General features: G+C 39.2%; 1 protein-coding gene across 1 annotated transcript in view; it reads left to right on the forward strand.

Moving 5' to 3' along the window:
- The window catches only part of SHQ1 (SHQ1, H/ACA ribonucleoprotein assembly factor), a 94,998-nt gene that overhangs the window by 48,452 nt on the left and 25,141 nt on the right, over positions 1-21,405 (forward strand). Inside the window, exon 10 of the mRNA XM_080812177.1 lies at positions 7,431-7,551. Within this exon, the coding sequence (XP_080668303.1) occupies positions 7,431-7,551 (121 nt within the window). The remainder of the gene's footprint in view (positions 1-7,430; positions 7,552-21,405) is intronic.

Here is a 21,405-nt window from a genome sequence, read left to right on the forward strand (position 1 = left end):
ATTATAAAATGTAAAGAAGCATAACTCCATTGATGTGCCCACCATTTAGCAGTGAACGTATGCTCACTGTAACACAGGGAGGGTTTTAAAAGGGCTGGTTGTTCTCCCTTGGCATCCTCATCAGTATATCAAAGCACCGGAAGGGTCTGAAAAGGCTGGTTGGACTGGTTGATTTTTTTCCTTTTATGAGCCATTTGAGGAATCCAGTTGTCTTCCTATTTATTTCTTCTTTCTGACTTCATGTACAATTTTAGTATTTCCAGTTTGAAACTAAACTAAATCCAAAGAATGATTCAGAACTGTGAATATTAAGTAATACCTATTGGAAAAACGGTCTCATAGTTTCAATTAAAACAACATCAAGATGAATTTATTTGAAGTTGAGCTACCAGGTATTGAGATACAGGCTGTATTCATAGTGGAACAGTTGAAAAATTTTACCTGTAGAATTACAAAACTTTAAACACGATTTTATTTATTTATGTATTTATTGTTTTAAAAGTAGGCTCCACACCCAGCATAGAGCCCAGTGTGAGGCTTGAATTTACAACCCTGAGATCAAGAGTTGAGCTGACATCAAGAGTTGGATGCTTAACCAACTGAGCCACCCAGAAACCCGTTCTTTTTTTTTTTTTTTTTTTTTTTACAATTTAGGTTTAGATTGCAACTGTTTCCAGAGCTGTTTTCCATGACTCTTTAGTTTCTTAACCTTTCTACCTTTGTGTTTACTATATAGGTGGGTTTATTTTATTTGTTTTAAATGTTCTGTCTTGAATTTAGATGCCCAGCTCTTCAAAAGAAATTGAAATTAGTTATGCTACCATTATGCAGTTTTGATGACATCCTGCTACATATTTCTAGACTGAAGGAACCACTACTTTGACAGGTGACTTTAAGGCAAATGGAGTTAATGTCAAGGCTGTCCTTCTGAACCAGCAAACCTTGCAGGAATTGTTAGAGCAGGAAAGGCAAAAGGCAGTCTTGGGTTAAATCCATTATTTGAACTTTTGATGGCGTAGTGATGTAAGAAAGTTGGCATAGTTGCATTCTTTCGTGTCAGGAAATAGACATAATAAGGAGGCACAAACAAATTGGATATTCCACATTTGTCTTGGCACAAGGTAAATCTATAGATCACATAGGTGTTTTAACTAGACACTAACTGAGCAATTTGACCAAGTGTTTCTGAACTTAGGCTTTATGTACTCCAGACTGTATTAACAACCAGCCTTACTGAAAAGGGTACTACAGTTTGCTAGACATTGTTCTAGATGAGGGAAGAAAGGTGAAAAGCTGCCATGTTCTTTCCTGTCCAGGAGTTTGCCACACAAGTGATAAATATTGACACAGTATTTATTGTATAGTGACTAGGAGGCAGAAGGACTTATTTTCAAGTCCTGACTGTTGCTTCATAGCTGTAATCCAGGCCAACTCCATATCCTTGAACCTCAATTTTCTCATTTATGAAACCAGGAAGTACCTAATTGATGGGGTTAAATGATTTAATGTGTGAAAGGTACTTGGTGCAGAGCAAGTGAGTAACTGCTAACTCCCATATTAGACGGGTGTGCCAGGCATTATGAAAGAACCCAAATCAGTTGGAGGGAAAATTGGAAGCCCGTTTCTAGAAGCAGTACTGCCTGATTTGAGACTTGATGGTGAATTAGGTTTGGGCTTGGGATTATGCATTCCATGCAAAGGGAACATCTACAAAGTTTTTTGGACTTGCAGTTATGCATTCCACACAAAGGGAACATCTACAAAGTTTATGTTTGCTTTGTGTTAATTTTGTTTGTGGCTATAATAATAAAATATGTAATTCTAATAACTAAAAATGTTCAAAAATGGATACTGGATCATAAATTTGTGCTCAAAATAGCAACTCTTACTGCTTCATATGTGTTTAATATTATAACTCTGAAATGTAAGAGCCTAAATAACCATATGAGGAATTTGAGAATAAAACAGAGAAATGTTTGTTCTCAAATACTTTGAGAAGTATTCATAAAGCTGAATTTAACGTATGTTTGTGTTAATTGTTAGGGACTTGACTTTAAGCTACTTCCTAACAGGGCCTGGTATTGAAGCAAATTACCACACTTTGATTCTCTTAATTTTGATTAATTTGACACAATTACCCTATCCGTTTTTATGGTCAGTAATCTATGAAAATTAATGTTAGAAGTAATTCATAAGTTATCCCTTCTGATAATGTGGTCTCATCAAAATCCCGGAAATCTAACTGATATCTATCATCTTAAAATGATAGCAGTGTTGGCTTTTATTTTGAGTTGATTTTATAAATAAAGATCAAGCATGCTTTCTTTCAAGTATTCTAAATTCTAAAGGAGAAATTCTTTCTCCTTTACTCCTTTTGGCTCTTTGTCTTACATAGCTCACAACTTTAAAGGGTAAAACTAGATACCCAGAAAACCACAGCCACATGGCAGCTATAATGTATCAGAACTTGAAAAGAAATTTAGCTCTTATTATATAGTTAGCAATTTATATAATTTTTCTTTTTGCTGGGCAAAAAATAAAATAAAATAAAATCCACCATTCTGATCATTTCTTAGTGAGGGGAGCTATTTTTTAAGTGCTTCCAACCTTTAGCTGGTCTGTCAGTAAGACATTATAGCCAAACCTGACCTGCTAATAAGAAGATTTCAAATCGCCAGTAGATTCTGATTTACAGTAGTTCAATCTTGTCTCTGTTTTGAGATCTATTAGCCTGAAATGCCGCATCTGTCCAGAACAGGAAAACACTGCTCTTAGTTTTCCTTCTGTCTCTCTCTTTTTTTTAAAGTAGGCTCCATGCCCAGCATGGCACCCAATGTGGGGGCTTGAACTCACAACCCTGAGATCAAGACGGGAGCTGAGATCAAAAGTCAGACGCTAAACCAACTGAGCCACGGAGGTTCCCCAGTTTGCTTTCTCTTTAAAGGAAAGCTGGAGAAGGCGTAGCCAGAGAATGTGTTAAATACTGCTTACTGCCCACCTGCTTGTTGCTGGCATGCGTATTTTTCTTTATGTTGTCATTATGTTTCTCTGTGTTGTTATTGTACGATCATTTTCCCTGAGGTAATACATTCATGGCGCTGGTCACTTATAATACCAGGATACTAATTTTAAACTGCCTTCATGAGAGAACAAGAGATCTGGGTCCCAGAAGCCTTTCTTCCATGGTTACAGTTGGCTTAAGTAAAGACTGCGTCGATCTGGAGAATCCCTAACTCTGGAGATTTAGCATCTTGGAGAGGCCTGTTGGGGCATTGCTGTAATGAAAACAGTTACCGTGGTTACTGTGCAAGGCACCTTCTTTTTTCCTGCTTTGGACCAGGCAGTGAACTGGCTGAAAACGGTCACTTTCCTCCAGTGCCTTTGAGCAGGAAAAATGTCCTCTGATTTAGGCCTTTTTTTTAATACCTGTGTGCTATGTGCTGAGCGCACAACCGGATAAAGCCCCACGGGAGCCAGGTGCTTTGAGTCCCAAAGGCTTCTGGCCATTGGCCACGTGACAGCTTGGAGCAAGGCCAGTTTTTTTCCTTTGCTGATAGCTGTTAGATAAATGGTTGACAACCTGAGAGAACGAGCTGTCAGTACAAAAGAGACTAAAAAAACCTGCGTGCCTCACAAGTCTCCTGGCTCTGTGGCTATAATCGTCTATGGTGATTTAGTGGGAACAAAAGAGACCCAAGTACGACCTTGGGGTAACAATACACATTGTTGGGAAAAGGATGATTTAAATGTACTTATTTTCCTAGATTGTCAACTGCCAGTAGCCTAGTTATCTCTTACCTTTTTTTGTCACATAGCATACTGTGAAAATAGTTTGAATGAGACATACCGTGAAAACACAGCTTTCCAAGAGCGCACAACTTTCCCTTTCAAAACTGCCTTGCATGTGATTTTCTAAAATTACCTGATCTAAATATTGCTTCTCAGTTGTTCAAAACTACAATTTAAAGAGAATTTAAATATGAATTAAAATTTTTTAGCATACTTTGCCGATATTTCAAGGGTTGGCTGTGTAGCTGTGTGTGTCTAACTTTTTGTTAAACAAATAAATGTTTGTTGTGGAGAAATCTTGAAAAGGGGAAAGTACAAAGAAGAGTAAGCAACTGTAATTTCACATGTAAAACAGTGATGGGCACATGTCAGGCACTTAGGTACCTTTTTAGTGAATGCAGAGATACACGTTAATATTGTTTGGGTGTAAATGTATTTAAATGGGTTTTTTCCTATGTGTATTTGTTTTCTTTTTATTTTGAGAAAATAGGAGTCAAAACATACAAATACAATGTAACTTCTCTTTAAATTAAAACAATTATTATTTTTGACATTTCTTATATTACTATTTTTCTTTGGTGATAGTGAAGATGTGAATTTGCCTGTGGCCTTTAGCAAGGGGATAGTCTTAAATGAGGCATGTCTGCTAAGAGAAGCTATGTGATTTCATTAAGGTAGTGGTTGGCTTGTATTTTCATTAAACACATGAGTGACCTTAACTTCCGTACCCTTCTTAATAAAAATTCCTGGAGTTGGGCCTCTTATCCCTGCTGTCCACAACTGCATTCAGGCCTTCATACTTCATCTTTCGTACACCTGTCACCCCAACCCTTGACACTCTCTGACTTCCTCAACCTGCTTCCTCTTCCCCATTTCCCTGCTTTAACCACCTGCTCCAACCAAATGATCTTTTCCTGTTGTTCCCTGAACCCACTCCATTTTAAGTCTCCTTTTGCTCCTTTTCCACTGTCCTTCAAGCCAGTATATCTCCCCTTTTTCTTCACTCCATTATTTGCTGTGAGGTCTTGCTCCAAATCCTGCATTTTTGGTAAGGCATGGCATCTCGAGGTGCAGGATTCTGGGCTGTCACACTATACACGGGCTTGTGAAAATTTCAAATAAATACTTTTGTGTGTGTGTGTTTTTTCTTTTGTTTGTTTGGTGGTTGTTGTTTTGTAGAGACCTAGGATTAACTTTTAAAACTTTAATTTGGTGGTTATAAAAGTAAACTCCTCCTTGAACCCTGTCCCCCAAAAAAGAGAGAGAGAGAAAGTAAGAAATTGGCATATGCTTGCCTTGATATTTTCTTCTCTTGGCAATTAAAACTGTTCAAGAAATTCTACACTTTAGTTAGTTCTCTCTCTTTTTTTTTTTCTTTTTTCCTCTTGGAATAACATGGCTAACTTGGTTTCATCACTTCTGTGAGTTTTGATTGTATTTCCTGCCTCCTGTCATCAAACTCTGCCTTCAACATTACATACCTCGTAATGAAAATAGGCATGCCATGGGGGGTCCACACTAGTCATTTGATACAGTTAACCTGGACCACTCTGATAGTCACAGTTCTGGTCTTGACTTAACCAAATGTAGTTTTCGGCCTTGTAAGCATTTGTTTCTCTAACCAATTGAGCAGTAGAGTTTTTATTGGCATTCTTCCCATCTGCATGTGAGGAAGCGCATAGTTAAAATTTTTGAAAAAGGCATGGCCCCTGCTTTGAACTTAATTTTTAACTCTGGAATAATAAAATGTGTTGGCGACAGAATGGGCCAAGAACATATGGGTAGCCACAAGCTGGTCAGTTCAGAATTTGGGTCCTGTGAGTATCTTACTATCTTGAACCTTAGGTTCTGCTGCTGTGAAATGAGCAGGGAAGTCTTTGAGGAGGATTACCTATTTTGTTTCCATGTTTCTTTGCAGCAGTCAGTAGAGAGCTCCGAAGATGAGGAGGTGAGCCCAGGCTTCCTGAAGATTGAAGTCTTAGGCTAGGCTGTGAAGGCAGGGTAAGATGCCATTAAGTGGAGTGGAGAAGAAAAGGCAGCTCTGGGTATGGGAGCCAGTTGAGGAGAGGACCTTGAAAGCATGTGCAGCGGCAGGGACTTGAGGAAAGCAGTTCGTACAGAAGGGTGTCAGAGGACTAGAGGGAGAGAGTCTGCAATGTGAGGGAGGAGGAAGATCTTACAATCCAGGCATGAAATGATGAGAGTACAGGTGAGGATATTGTACCGGGAGTGGAGGGGAAAGGACAGCAGGGAGGGATGTTTCCAGGAGGAATCCTCAGGGCTACGGTATAAGGTCCTGGGATGAAAGGAATTGTGAGAGTGTAAGGCAAGCGATTACTGTGTCATTCATTCATTCATTCTTAAAATAATGAAATTGTAAATCTGATGCTGCAAGGTTCTGTTCTAAAACATGGGGCGCCAGGGTGGCTCGGTCGGTTAAGCATCTGCCTCGGGCTCAAGTCATGATCCCAGGGTCCTGGGATGGAGTCCCAAGTCAGGCTCTCTGCTCATCAGGGAGTCTGCTTCTCCCTCTGCCCTCTCCCTCTGTACTTGGTCTCTCAAATAAATAAATAAAATCTTTTTTTTTAAAAAAAACCCAATAAAACAGAAGTCCCTGCTCTTTTGAAATGTATTTTCTAGTGTTAATTGTGTTAAAATTTTAGTGGCAACAGTTTTGGCACCTTGCGATGTCATTATCTAGCTCGTGATTCTTTTATCCTGTTTAAAAGTCAAGTGGGAAATGTCGATGAAAGCACATCCAGTGTCTTCAAGAAAGTGATATACAGTATTTTTATGTTTGGGGACTGTAAAGATAAGAATGAAACTGTTAAACTGAGAACGCTGTGTTTTACTGATCAAAGGAAGTGGCACTACTCTAGATTTAGTAGTAATTTGCCTTAAGAGTCAGTACATTTCAGGGAATGTCCTGAAGTTCGGGACACCTAGGGAATTGTTGAGTTGTCCAAGGTTTCTTTTGGAGGCGTTTGTTGGGATTAAAATTGGGTTCATTTAACAACCAGGAGGAAGTAATTAGATTGAAGGAGACTTTAGTACTTGATGGCTTTTTTCCAAGTGATTTTGTCAGCTTATTTTTGAGTGAGTGCTGTGATATTTTAGTTTTCAGTCTTGTGTTTTCTTCAGTTCTTTAAGGTGCAAACACTTAAGTTAGTACCAGATAATTGTTTAACAAAAAATGTTGACATAAAAAATAAATAAGTTTAAAAACCAGAATATAATTTTTTCATGGTGTTTTGAAAGCTTAAATTAGAAGAATATTTTATAATTAAAACTGTGGTGCTTTTAAATATTCATTTCATGAGGAAAAGTTTCCTCTTTTTTGTTTAATGTACTTAGTTGTGTTTTATACTGTTTTTATAGTAACCACAATTAATTAGCTATAGAAGTAGAGCATAAGATTTATTCATAATTCGTAATGAAAGAAATAAAGAGCTTTGGGCTTTATAGGACTGATAAGATTTCATGCAATAAAAGAATGTTAAAAATATTCTAAAATCATGGTTAAGATTCTGACCTGCTACAAATATATTACCTTGCAATATCTGAATTTTTCAGTTTAAGATAATCAGATGTGTTTTTTTTTTTTTTTAAGAATGATTTCTTTTTTTTTTAATTGTCTTTAGGTAAAAGTGCAGTTTTAAAGTGTCTACTGGATGTTCACAAAATTTTTCAGGAAAACGACCCCGCTTATATTCTGAATGATCTCTACATCTCAGACTACTGTGTGTGGATTCAGAAAGCCAAGTAAGTTTTGAGTTACTTATGAATTTTACATGCTCTCATTTCTGAAATGCCTCCTGACCCAGGAGGAAGCAAATGAAGTAGCCTGGGAGGTAAGTTGTAATGAAAAAGAAACCCCATCTAGCTACCAAACATTTTAAAGAAGATCAACATGGAGAGCTTTGCGAATTTGCTTCGGGAGGAGGTGCAGATGGTGAAAAGTTAATTTTATTGGGAAACATGGTTCTAGCCTAGAAAACAGGCATGCAGACAGAGAGTTGTGAGTATTCATTGCTGTGTTTTTGACTATCCAATATGAAATCTCAAGGTTCCATCCTTGAGTATCCAAACTTGTGTCTGCAGATTACTTACAGTGGGGGGTGTGAGTGAGTGTGTGTGTATATATGTGTGTGCATGTGGGCATCTCTGCAAACCTCACGGGACACAGACCGAATCAGCTGTCATCCCATTGGCTAACTGCTAGCTTACAGAATCCATTCTTCAGAGTATAAAAAAAGACAACCTTCAAAGCTTCATAACATGATTCTTGGTAACTAACACACGCATCTAAGGGACCGAATACTCACCAACGTGGTATACGTAAGGTTTGCCCAAAGTATTTACCCTCGCCTCCTCCGTCAGGGAACCCTATGGTGTTTAAAAAGGCAGTGAACTTTCATTTTGTGAAGAGGTTCAACAGCTCTGCCCACATTATACATTTCGGTAGCAGAGGACGATTAATTGAGAGCACACAAGTAGAGCTCTGGATGGCGGTGTCTCTTAGGTGCTCCGGAAAATGATGGCACGGTGTCATTCTGGACTTAGAAGAGAAACAGTCGTTCGTGGTCGTTGTCGCATTGCTGCGATTGGTCAGTGAGTGCTTTAGTTTACCTCTAGTGCCTGTTCTGAGTGAGCCACTGTGTAGAATTTATTTTTGGTCTCTGTTGATGGGGAAGCAATTATATGCAGAGTGAAATAAGACACAACTTAGGGCTCTTCGTGTTGTAAGGAGGAAGCAATGGTCTGCTCGCATAATGCCTACCTCCATGCAGCAGGTGGCGGCGGTGTTTGTGGTGGCAATATCTGTGTCTCCAGATGGAAAACTGCATCTTTAACCCCTGAGGTCATCATGGCACGTCATCATTTCATTTCATCCTCCTGCTAATTGAGCTTATCAAGTACCCTGCTGCCATTTCCTGTTGTTTTCATAATAAAATTAAATTGAAATAGACTATTTGTATGGGTTTAGGTTTTTCTTGTTCCCTTCAGGGTGAGGATTTTATAAACATGTAATGAGCATCGAGGTTTGTGTGAGAATCCCATTTCTGTGAGCACCTCTTTTCTCTGTGGCATTCCTTATTAACTAGAGAGAAGATCGTGTTTCATTAAAGTGGAAGGGTGTGTGCCCTCATGTCCATATGGGGATTAGTACACCTCCTTGCGCATAAAATCCTTTTTCCCTTGGTTTTAAGTGGCAGGAAATGAAATGCAATTCTTAAGTCCCTAATAATTGTTATAATAGCAGTCATTTTTTTCAAAGTGATATAGTGTATTGGGAAGTGAGACAGGAGAGGGAAACCAGCAAGAACTCTTCAAATTACTTTGGAAAAATTTTTTCGACTTTACCGATTTGTTCACAACTTTCTTTTCCCTAAATAGGCTATCTTATTTTCATTTTGTGTGTTACATTTTAACTCTGGTGGAGCCTGGCTATTTTTTCTGTCCCTGAAATAACATATTTGTTCATTTCCCTGAATTTTATTAGATTTTCTAATTTAATCCTTAATTTTTCAAATACAACACAATTGAGCTTTCCAATATCATGTTTACCGAACTGTTTTGGTTGTAAATTAATTATACTGCAGTGAATGTTCATGATTTTCATAATGAATTTCTTCCTCACCTTTCACCTGGTGTCTTTCTTTCCCAGTTAGTTTATCAGTGAAATCTAGCTTCTTATTTTTATGTTTTCAAATAGTTCTGTATTTTCCTTAATCTCTACTTGATGTTTTTGATTAGAATAATAAAGACTGAAATTGTATTTAAAATAGCAGACAAGTACTAAATTATAATGAGCAGGAAACAGCGTTTTGTTTTTACAGTCAGACAATTCACTTCAGCAAAAACTTGCTGGAATGTGGATAGCAAAGTCATTCTTACTTTGAGTTAATGAAATTCGGGCCACAGTTAAATCCTAAGTTGTACTCTATACCGTGTAGTTATTTTTCCTTGTGATACCGGTGTCTCATAGAGCATATTCGCAGATTTTCAAAATGGAAGGTCCTATATTCTTATTCTGAGTGACAGATGGCAAATTATTTTTCTGGAGAGAAACGCTCCCTGCTGTCCTTTGCCATAAGCTTCCCTGGAAATTTCGAGTGCGGTGATCAGGGCCGCAGATGCTCCCTGGGGGCCGCGGGAGAAAGGGATTTGCTTGAGGTCATGTAGCCTCTAAGAGATAGGTGTGTGACAGTCTCCGGGTTTCTGGGTCTGGATTTTATGTTTTCCCAGACAGGCCACCTAGACAGCCAGTTTTCTTTACCCATGCCGTGTGGGAAAAACACACACACACACACACACACACACACACACAAAGAAAGAAAAGAAAAGAAAAAAGCCCTCCCTTTAGGGAGCTTTTTCTATAGGAAGAAGAATTAATTGACTCACTCATCTTCCTCCTGGATGTTCCCGTAGCACTTGGTTTAAGAACACATGGGCGCATCTTATGCCTGCCTCTTTTGTAATAATTTAAGTGCTTAATCTCTTTCCCCTTCTGAAGTTTTGCGTCCCTGTGAATAAGCACCTGTGTGGCCCCATCACTGTCCCTTAGGAACACAGTCAGTTTTCATTAAATTGAAAGTTACCTAGTAGAGCCAACTGAAAGAGCATTTTTCATCATTAAAAACAAACATAGCACTTTAAAAACTATGCATTGGCTCTTACTTTTTTTTTTCCCCCTCTTATTTTAATTGACATTTTCAGCTACATTCAGTAGATTTTACCCTTCCCTGATTTCTTTCCCGGTGAGCTGCACTTACCAGTAGCAGGGATAGTTCTGACCCTCTGAAAGTTCACAACCTTTTATGTAAGTGGGGAGAGAAGAGCATGAGCTGTAAAATAGGTTCCGTGTTTTCCTCCCATTGGCCGTAAGGCTTTAGAAGTCAGTTCATCACTTTATTCAATGCAGCCCGCGTTAGTATTTTAATATTTCCTCTACTTGTTTTCCAGTGCATTTTTTAAACCAGTGAAAATAATACTGCACTTAATCGTTCCGTAACTTGTCTTATCCTTACAATAGTACCCGGGAAATCATTTTCCTTTATAACATAGTATCTATAGCATATCATTTTTAAAAAAAAAATAACTAATATTTTTCTCATTATAAAAGAAGTATCTGCCCACTGAAGAAAAGTTGATACCTTATGGTTTTAATGCATTGTGTATTTTGAAACATGAGAGATCAAATAGGGTATGACTTTGTTTTTTGCTACATGGAAAAATTTTGGTTGTTTCTTTTTAAAAAAATGAAAATTAAAATCTAAAATCCTGGCTTTCTTTAGTCTAAGTTTGAGCTAGTCATGAAGGTGTTAAATCACACCTTTTCTCCTTAGTACAGTTCTTTAAAGGTAGTAGGTTATAGGGAAAGAACAGAAATGTCTTTGATGTGCTTAGCTGTTTTACGTTGAACTGATAGTTTACCCTGATTAATACATTCGGTGCATTTATTTTTTTCACTGCTTTTTAGCATATTTTGCTCCACTCAATCTTATTTTGTGGTCCTTTGGATACAAAGGTGCAAAGTCAGTGGAGGGAAACCATTCTATCACTGAATAATTTTAATTTGATAAATCCTGCACCTTAGTTTCCTCAATTGTGAGTGAACGTAAAGCCATTTCAGCCCTGGAATCTTAAAGTTTTAGAAAACTTGGGACGTCATCATTGCTTATACTATTTCCATTGCTTCTGTGTATGTGCTTTTGTAGAGGAGAGGGTCATGTGCCTGGGAACAGCATAAATCTCTTCCATTGGGCCCTCTCTTTTTCCTGACTTCTCGGCCCAAAGTCATGGGTGTGGCAGTAACTCAGGTGCCAAGGTAGAACATCATCATTGAGTGTAGAAGCACAGTTATCTACATCTTCAACCACTGACTATGAAGCCTTACGATATGTGCTAGGTACTGAGATGGGTGATGGGGACATTCAGGTGGGTGAGAGACACCCCGCGTTCCAGCTGCTCTTGTGGGGGGGGGGAGTACAGATGGAAGGGGAACGCAGTGCTGTAGCCTGCGAGCGGCTGCAGTAGGGAAGCTTGGATGCTGTGGAGGCACTTAGGAAACCACATGTCTAGCCTTGGGATAGAGGAGACATCTTCTGGAAGGAACAGTTGAAGCTGAGAGTTAAAAGAGGAGTAAGAGTTGGTCAGGTGCAGATGGGGAAGCAGAAGCAAAGTGTCTTTCACAGTAGGGACAGAAGCATAAGGTTCTTTTAAAGAGCTCAAAAGCTCAGGATGGATGGATCATAGGTATAGGCATGGAAGAAAGAAATGAGGCCAAGGAGTTTATGTAGAGCCTTGGCCACTTAAAGATGCGTGGCCTTCTGTCTGGGAGAGTATGGAGCAACTGAAGAGGTTAAGCCGTGCAGTTTCTGGGTGAGTGATGTGATGAGATTCAGATTCTGCGAAGAGCCATCAGGTCCCCTTACAGGGAATGAATTGAGTGGGGCAGAGCTCAGACTTAACCCAGAAAGCCTCACCAGCTTGCGGGTGATGTGGGCAGAAGGCTTAAACTGAGCCAGGGGGGTGAGCAGGGAAGGAGACTGGTCAGATTTGAGGGGCGCATGGGCCAGAACTTAGTAATGATGGGATGTCGGGGAGAGTGAGAAGGGGAAACGTCAAAGAGGAGATCCACATTTTGACTTGGCCAGTTAACCTACTTGATAAAAGTACGCAAGAGTGGAGAGAGGGCGTAGGTTGGAAGAGAAGACAGAGGGAGGGAAGATGAGTTTTAGAAATGTCAATTTGGGGTCTCTAAGGAATGTCCATAAAGAAGTAGTCAGGAACATTTGGATCACAGCTGGAAAAGATGTATGGAAGAGAGTTTGGACGAAGAAGGGAAATAAATTAATAGCAAAACATAAACAATGGTATCTGGTTGCATGGTACTGCTACACATATGAATATCGTAATAATTGGGAATGGATGCATTCCAGGCTGGGACGAAACCATCATGCAGAGGAGTAGAAGAATAAAACATGTAAGCATCACAATGAACAGATTTCCTGGTTGTAGCTGTGGTGTGTTGGGGGGGTGAGAATGGGTGTGAGACTTTTTTCATTTAGATAAGTTTTATCTATCCTTGTAGTATCCCTTTATTATGAATATGAGAGTTCACAGTTAGCTTGGGGTCATGATGTTTTTGTAAGAGGACCACATTTGCAATCCTTATTTTTCCATTTGGTTACACAAGGCAAATGCACTCAGACTTTTATAGTAAAAAAATAGGAGTTTAATTAGGAGGTTACAGGTCATCTTCTGGAAGCCAGGAGTGGGGAGGACAGGTGGACCTCATGAGGTCAAGTCCTGAAGAAGTGCAGCAGTCAGCTTATGTCTGGTGACATGTGGTCACTCCTGTTGCTCCTTCCTGCAAGTCCCTGCCACGCTTCTCTCTTGATGCACGTGGAGAATTTCTGGCTGTCGTGTAGCTGAGTTCACGTGCACCTGGTTTCAGGAGAGAGAAACTATGAAGTCCCCTGCTTGTAATTCCCAGAGGAAGAATGTGATTGACCTGGCCATGGGTCCATGTCTTTTCCTGGTCCAGTTGGCTTGATCCCAGTGGGGATGTTCTCTAAGGTGGCACACACATTGTGCCAGGGCCCACTCTGTCACGAGAAGCGGACATGGAGGGCATGCAGATACCTTAAGAGGTCACTGCTATAATTCTGTGATGTTATTTTGAGCCATAGCTGAGGAAGAACCTTGACACTGCTACCGTCCCTCATGGCACCAACACTCAGAATAAAGACACAGTACTGAAGGTGATTTCAGGTGTATCAGATGATAAAACCACCTTGAGGGCTAGGTTTTACTTTTGTATGAGAAATTACTTCTGCAATAAATGGTAAAACATTCAAGCGTTACATTAGCTGCTAATGATTAGCATATAGAAATTTCAAGAAACAATTGTGCATAATTTCAAGCAAGTTAAACCTCTCCTGAATTGAAATCATTCTTGGTAAGGTGCTTATTCTGGCATGTCAAGTTGCTCTTTGGTTTTTTACTGTTTATTTTTAATTAAATCCACAAATTCATCCTGGATGGGAGTGGGTTTTATCTCCATAAGAAAAGATTAGTGCATGCCAATATTCATTCACTTGTATCCCTTCCGTGGGGTTTCATATAGAAAGGATTTACTTAATGGTTCTTTACCTTTATCACCAGTAGTTCAGCAGTGCCCACTGGGGACTGCTGCTCTTCATTAGGCTTCTCTTACAAGAAATGTGCCAATAAATCATAGGATTATGAATGTTCCCACAGATTTCAGGCTAAAATAACTCTTTGTAAAGATGTGAATGCTCCCTGTAACTATGTATTGAGAAAACTAGTGAAAGAATTCTGTATCTGAATGTTAAAATTTCATGGGGGGGTTTTATTGTGTGTGTGTGGGTTTTTTTGTTTTTTTGGCTTATTATGTTTTCTTTATTTGTGATTTTTCTCCTACTGTTTTTTTGAAGGTAAGCTTTTTATTTTTAATAGTTTTATTATTTCTAAAAAAAAAAAAAAAAAGAACATGGTACAGAGTTCCCAAATAACCCACACGCAGTTCTCCTGTGATTAACATCTTACATTGGTAGGTGTATTTGTCACCATTAACAAGCCATTATTGATATATTATTATAAACAAAAGTCCATAGTTTATTTAGGTTTTCCTAGTTTTTACCTAACAGCTTTTACTATTCCAGGATAGCATGTTTTTTTTACTAAGAACTGGAACTTATATCAGTAATGTTCAGTGTCTTGCACGTTTTTTGATTATCCAAGAGTTTGAAAGGTATCGAAGGGTAGTGAACTATTACTGAGATGATGAGCTCCCTTCGGAGCTTGATACATACAGATATTTGAATCATCAAGAATCCAGACCTTGACAACGAAAGGTTTGGCATATTTGAGAATTTTTAGAAATTTGGAAACGTAACTCATGTATCATTTTTATTTGCACTTGTGCTGTGGCTATCATGATTATATTTTAATGAAAAAAACAGAGGTGTGTAAATATAGAGTTGGCAAGGCTTTATACTTTTCCATTAATTTTCTTAAGGTAGAGATTAGAGGAGAACGCATACCTGTGAGTTCTGGTAAAAAAAAAGATGAAAGTTTCAGAGGTGAAATAGGCAGGCCCTGAACTGGAAAACACACTGCATATATGGTACAAGGAGGTCTGCCTGCATCAAGCCGATTTTGGAGCTGTGACTGGATATTGGTGTTAGTTTCGTCTCTGTCCTTAGTCATTTTTGGTCCCAGGTACTTGGCTCCAGACTTCTCAGATCCTTGGTTTTGGCTTGCTGGAGCCAGGGCTTTATAGATGAGCTACTATGCGAGCAGACTGGTATTTTCCTTTGCCTCCTTGTTCGGAGGCCTGTTTACCCACCAGGGGTCTTTGGAGGATGCTCATAGGATCAGGTGAGTTCGGGTGGGCTTGATGTAGTCTGATTTTTGTAAACCAGTACTCTCTGCTTCATGTAGAATTGTCAGTGCTCGGATTGTCTTCATGTCTCATTCAGAGAAGAGGCTTACATTGATTAATGGGGCATACGTGTGGTTATCACACTTGGAAAGTGCTCTGTTTAAGGAGAGCTTTGTCAAGAGCGTCCTTTGAATGGAGTCACAAGAAAGCTTTTTAAAAAAAACTGTCAACTTCAAGTACAATTTCCTTTTTCTTCTGCCTATTATGATTGAAACCCAATCCTTGTTATAACATAATTATCTCCACCGAAGCCAGCAGGGAGTCGCTGCCTTAATGTAAGGGGTGTGAAGTCCCCTAAATAAATAGAGGATTAATTACACTCACAGCATGTTGTGAAGGTGATGAGATTGATTGTGATCATTTGACTTGTCCCATTTCCTGCTCTGACTACTTTTCTGAATAAATAGAAGTTGGGAAAATAATAAATAGAGCTACAGAGTGTATTGTCGGGACTGGGGTGGGGAACAGGCCTGCTTGAGGTATGGTTCCAGATTTTAAGTGATACATGATTTTTATTTTAGATAGTTTTATCAGTGATTATTCGCTTACTATTCTCAATTTAAACAGCTTTCTAGGAAATGGTTTTTATCTTAAAAAAATAGATAGTAACAGAATGTTGAAAGAATTTGACAGACTGTATTTTAAATGGGTGGATAACAACAAATTTCTGATTCATTTTTAAATGTTTTTACTTAGTGTGGCCTTTTGAAAGGTTTAAACTGAAGAAAATGGTAGCTGTTAAATGTATTGTCTTTTCCTTATAGAAGCTCTGTGCTTTTCTTAAAGTTAATGATTAATTGGTACTGTCATAAAGCACATCATGTTTTCTGTTTTCACTTTTTTTTAAAGATTTTATTTACTTATTTGAGAGAAAGAGTGAGAGGGAGAGAGCGTTAGTGGGTGAGGGGCAGAGGGAGAAGCAGGCTCCCCACTGAGTAGGGAGCCCAATGCAGCTCGATCCTGGGACTCCAAGATCATAACCTGAGCCAAATGCAGAGGCTTAATCCACTGAGCCACTCAGGCATCCCTTATGTTTTTATTTTATGTTTCTCTTACTTCCTTTTCCTGGAGAGTTTTATAATGTAAAATTGTGATTTCGATTTATACATTCATTCTCCAAATCTTTTATTGCATTGGCCTCCAAAGTGAATTGCACTTACCCCATGGAGCACAGAGAACCATCTTCTTGTAGTGGAGGGAGACTGTAATAGGCATATCTGTTTATTTTAAAAGAAAGAAATTAAAGTCATTAATATTTAACATACGATTGTTTGCAAAAATCATGTTTGATGGCTACTAAACATTTTTTAGTGATAGGATACTTGATCAGAAGTTTGGAGGAACAACCATCTTTATTTCCAAAGAGAAGCACATACGTTTCTTCTGAATGATGGCAGAGGATGGGGTGTCTTGCCTAGGCACGTGGGAGTTGGGCTTTAGGGACTCTAGTTGGTCTGTGCCAGCTGCTTGAACTGAGTTGAAGGCATAGAAACCCACGTGCTGGAGCTTGAGATGTGTGTGCCCACTGTGAAGTGCTCACTCCCTATTTCATTTGTTTCTTCTGTTTGCCCAGTGAAGAAAAGGAAGCCTAACTTCTCATCTCATCGCAGGGCCTTTGTCAGGATGGCAGCACGTACTTCTCTGAGCACAAACAACTGGGCCTTATGCAGTCTTTGCTTTGGGGATTCTTGTGTTAATTTAAAACAGTGAAGAACAGAAACCCAACTGTCATTTTGAGGTTAAAAAAGAATGAAATTTGAAATGATCATGTGTCTAGGAGTGGGGTATGATAGAGGTTTATTCTTAAGATATATGATTCCAGGGGCACCTGGGTGGCTCAGTGGGTTAAAGCCTCTGCCTCCGGCTCAGGTCATGATCCCAGGGTCCTGGGATCGAGCCCCACATCGGGCTCTCTGCTCAGCGGGGAGCCTGCTTCCTCCTCTCTCTCTGCCTGCCTCTCTGCCTACTTGCGATCTCTATCTGTCAAATAAATAAATAAAATCTTTTAAAAAAAAAAAAGATATATGATTCCAAAAGGAATGATTTTGTGCTTTGGTTGTTAATTATTGACTCAAGGACAGAGGACCCAGGGAAGTCTGGACTGTGAATGTTCTAAAGGGCAAAGGTCATATTCAACTTGGTACCCTAGCACCTTAGTCAAATGCATGCTGCTTATTATAATGACACTAAGTAAATGGTCATTGAACTGAAAATTTCCTTTCTAATTCAGTTAAAAGCTTCAGCGAAAAGAAGCAGCTTTACCTTCTCTTTGCACAATACTAAACCTGTCTCTTCTAGGGCCTGCAGTGTGTGTTCTATTGTTCATATCCTAGCATAAAACAAGGATATATGCTCTTTACTTATAGAGATGTTATGTATGGGGATAAATGATAAAGGAAATCTGTAACTTCATGCTTGTTTACTTTAGGTTGGAATTCAGAATGAGTTGGAGGTTATAAGAGAGAGCGTGTGGGGGCACCTGGGTGGCTCAGTGGGTTAAGCCTCTGCCTTCGGCTCAGGTCATGATCCCAGGGTCCTGGGATCAAGCCCCGCCTCGGGCTCTCTGCTCAGCCGGGAGCCTGCTTCCCCCCATCTCCGCCTGCCTCTCTGCCTACTTGTGATCTCTCTCTCTGTCTGTTAAATAACTAAGTAAAATCTTAAAAAAAAAAAAAAAAAGAGAGCGTGTGGGTGTTTGGATGGGCAGGTGGGTGGATGTTTAAATCTGTATGCCACCTGTTTGTTGGTGTGCAGTATTGGCTCAGAGTGTGTTGGGAAAGTCATATATCATCCCTGAGGAGCCAGGCTCAAGGGATCTCTGCCATCCCAGGATCTGTACCCACCTGTTATCCCTGAGTCTGGGGACAGTGTGTAAGCTGGTTGAGAAGGAAGAAGATATTTCAACTGTCAGTTCCAAGATGTTCCCCTGACTGTCATCCCCAAATTACACACATGACCAGGAGACATATTGAGTGATCTGTGACATGACTTAAGGAAACAGGTACAGCCATTTGATTTATTCCTTTTTCTCATGGGGAGATACACCTATGAAAAAAGTTTTGTAGATCACACCACATCTATCTGAAGTATTTATAAGTCTTTGTTAATTATCCATACCTTATTTATAATTATCAGTTATTTAATTATTAAATATAATTATTTATAATTTTAAATGTTTCCCTTCTGTGTGGCTCATTTGTTTTAAATGTGGTTAGAGTCCAATTGAACCCCACATTTATTGAGCACCTGCTTGGCTGGCATTGTACTCTGTACTGGAGGTAAGATCAAGGTCAAGATTTCTTCATCAAGGAGCCCACGGTCCAGGAGGGTTAATGATGTTCTACTGTCATGAAAAATCATAACCGGAAAGCTAGATGGGAAAAAGCAGTATATATAAAGCTGTGCGAGCTGAAGTGGTGCAGTCACACTAAAGCATACATTCACAGAGCAAAAATCCCAGAAGGAAGCTCATTCATGCTGGTAAAAAATTATCTCTTATTTGTGGATTCATGGGCACCTTTTCTATTTTATACTTATTAGTAAACATATATTTTTTTCTTCCAGATGTTCATTTTAAGAAATTACAGAGGTGATAAAAATGCTTGTTAAATATTTTTTTTTATCAAGTATAACAGAATATTAGAGAATTAAATTAAGTAGGGGCACCTGGGTGGCTCAGTCGGTTGAGCATCCAACCTGTGATTTCAGCTCAGGTCATGATCTCACTGGTTGTGAAATTGAGCTCTACGTTGAACAGGCTACGTTGAACAGGTTCCCTGTTCAGCAGGGAGTATGTGTAGGATTCTGTCTCTTCCTCTCTACCTCCCGCCTCTGGCACATGTGCATGTGTGCACTCTCTCTCTGTATCTTGAATAAATCTAAAAAAAAAAAAGGAAAGAGCTAAATAAAGTAGAAAGTGCAGTGGTCTGCACGCAAGGCTCAACTAAATAAAGGAATGAAAAAAGAAAGCCCTTGTGCCCTGAGTGACATGAAATAAACAGAATAATTAGATAATCCATCAGTGTTGGTTTGTGATCTCACAGATATGAACTTTGCATTTAACTCAAGTGGTAATTTGACATTATTTCAAATGTGGAGTTTCTCTCTGTTTTTGTGCTCCATTTTATTATTTATATGAAATTACACAGCAGGAAAACAACCACCATTAGAAGTCTACTGTGTATCTGTTCTTAGTCTTATAAGAACACTTCAAGGAATAGAATACACTTCTATTATAACATATTTGCCCTTTGTTTAGTTATACTTTTGTTAGTCTTGCGGTGGGTATGTTACATCATAGATCTAAAATTCTGTGGTGGTCTTTAAAAGACAAGAGTGCAGTGTGAAAGTGATGTCTGCTCTGACCACCTTATTTTCTCCAGACTTGTTCTTACCTATAACCCCAGGCCACATACATACCCAGAATTCTTCTTTGGGGATGTCATTTTTTGATACTCTCCTAGAACCCAGAGATGTTCTTTGGAGCAAAGAATAAAATACCTTTGCACGTGCAGTATTAAGTATCCTCGTGTCATTTCAAGTAAGCTCACCAGCCAATTTAGATTTTATTTCTATCCTTGGAGTATCCTAATGATTCAGGAAAACAAGGGTTTAGTTCTTACTGGGAGAAAGTGCCTTCATTTTCTACTTGATATTTAAAATTACAGTTGTCAGCATATGTCCTATATTCTTGTTTTAATGGACACAGCATTTAAAAGGATTTCGCTTATGAGCTGTGTAAGCTAAAGCTATTTGAATAGAACTATTGGCAAAGGCTCTCCACTCTATTAAATAGTGGATTAATTATAAAAACCAAGCTTTAAAAAACTGAAGAAGCTGCAAAGCTTGTGTTCTGAACATAGCAGCACTACACGTACTTATGTTTCAGAAGCTTTATTATAATCCATGATTTCAGGTGGAATTCCAAACCTAAAATGTTCAGAAGATATATACTGAGTTTATCTTACTGTATTATCAGAAAGATCCAGTCTTGCTCCAGGTTTGTAAGAGAACGTTTTGTTTTTGTTTTTAAATGAAAGCTACACCGATCTTCTCATCATCTGTGTAGGCAGTGTAACATTGTTCCACGGATCATGTTTTTTCAAGGATCCTCTACCAGTCTAAGATGGGCTCTCCCCTTGAGGCTTGGGAGTGAGAGGTGAGGCCACGAATCTACTTTGTTTCACATCTTTCAGGATCTTGTTATCCTGCCATCCTGCAGTGCTGGCTAGGGGGGTTATGACTGCTTTAGGCCTGAATATCTTTTCTTCCAACCATTCATTCATTCAACACATTGTTATGAGGTCCTACTATGTGCAGCATTCCCTGCCAAGTTTCTGAGCCTAGGATGGTAAATAAAAACCAGACATTCCCCTCCCTTCGAGGAACTCACGGTCTAAGGGAAGAGAATTGTTAATCAAATAATCACCGGTGCAAAAAGTGAAATCCAAACCTTGGAAAGTGCTACAAAAGAAAAGATGGGTGGCTGAAACAAAGAAAGGGTATGTGTGTGGGAGGTGGGGTAGGAGAGGTCACGGCCCAGACCGTACGGTCCCTTTTAGGTAGTGTTCGGAAGTGTAATTTTTCTCCTTGGAGCAGTGGTCAGCCAGGGAGAGAAGTGGGTCATATGGTGGGGGAAGGTGCCTGGGATAGTAGTGTGAATTGCTTGCGGCCTGAGTGTAGTTTGCCTGGGGAAGTAGCATGAAGCTCTAGCACGGTTCTGGGGAGAGAGGAAGAGGACAATGGGGAGCGTGATGCCTGGTTTATGGCCTGCACAGCTGCATGGATGAAGAGCCCTAATCAGTGTAAAGTAATTCTCAGGCTGTTGGCTTTTCTTAGATTCCTCTGTGTACAGAACTTAGCCTCTTTGTGGGTGAGCTGTACTTTAGTTCCTAATTCAGGGTAAGGGTTAGTTTTTTTCTTTGTCTACATTACTGTTTATTTAAAGGAACTATTGGCTCAGGTGTCTGTTGAAGGTTGTCTTTTGTGTGCCTTTTTGTGTGTTGGTAGAGTTTAGTTGCTTTCTTAAAATATTTTCTGATGATATATAAAGTAATACAGGAATACATAAAATACATATGTACACTCTAAAGAAGACTAAGAAACTGAACATGCATGTACCCACCACTAACCTGAAGAAATAG

The sequence above is a fragment of the Martes martes genome (genome assembly GCF_963455335.1).
Source record: "Martes martes genome assembly, chromosome: 1".
Classification (NCBI taxonomy): Eukaryota; Metazoa; Chordata; class Mammalia; order Carnivora; family Mustelidae; genus Martes; species Martes martes.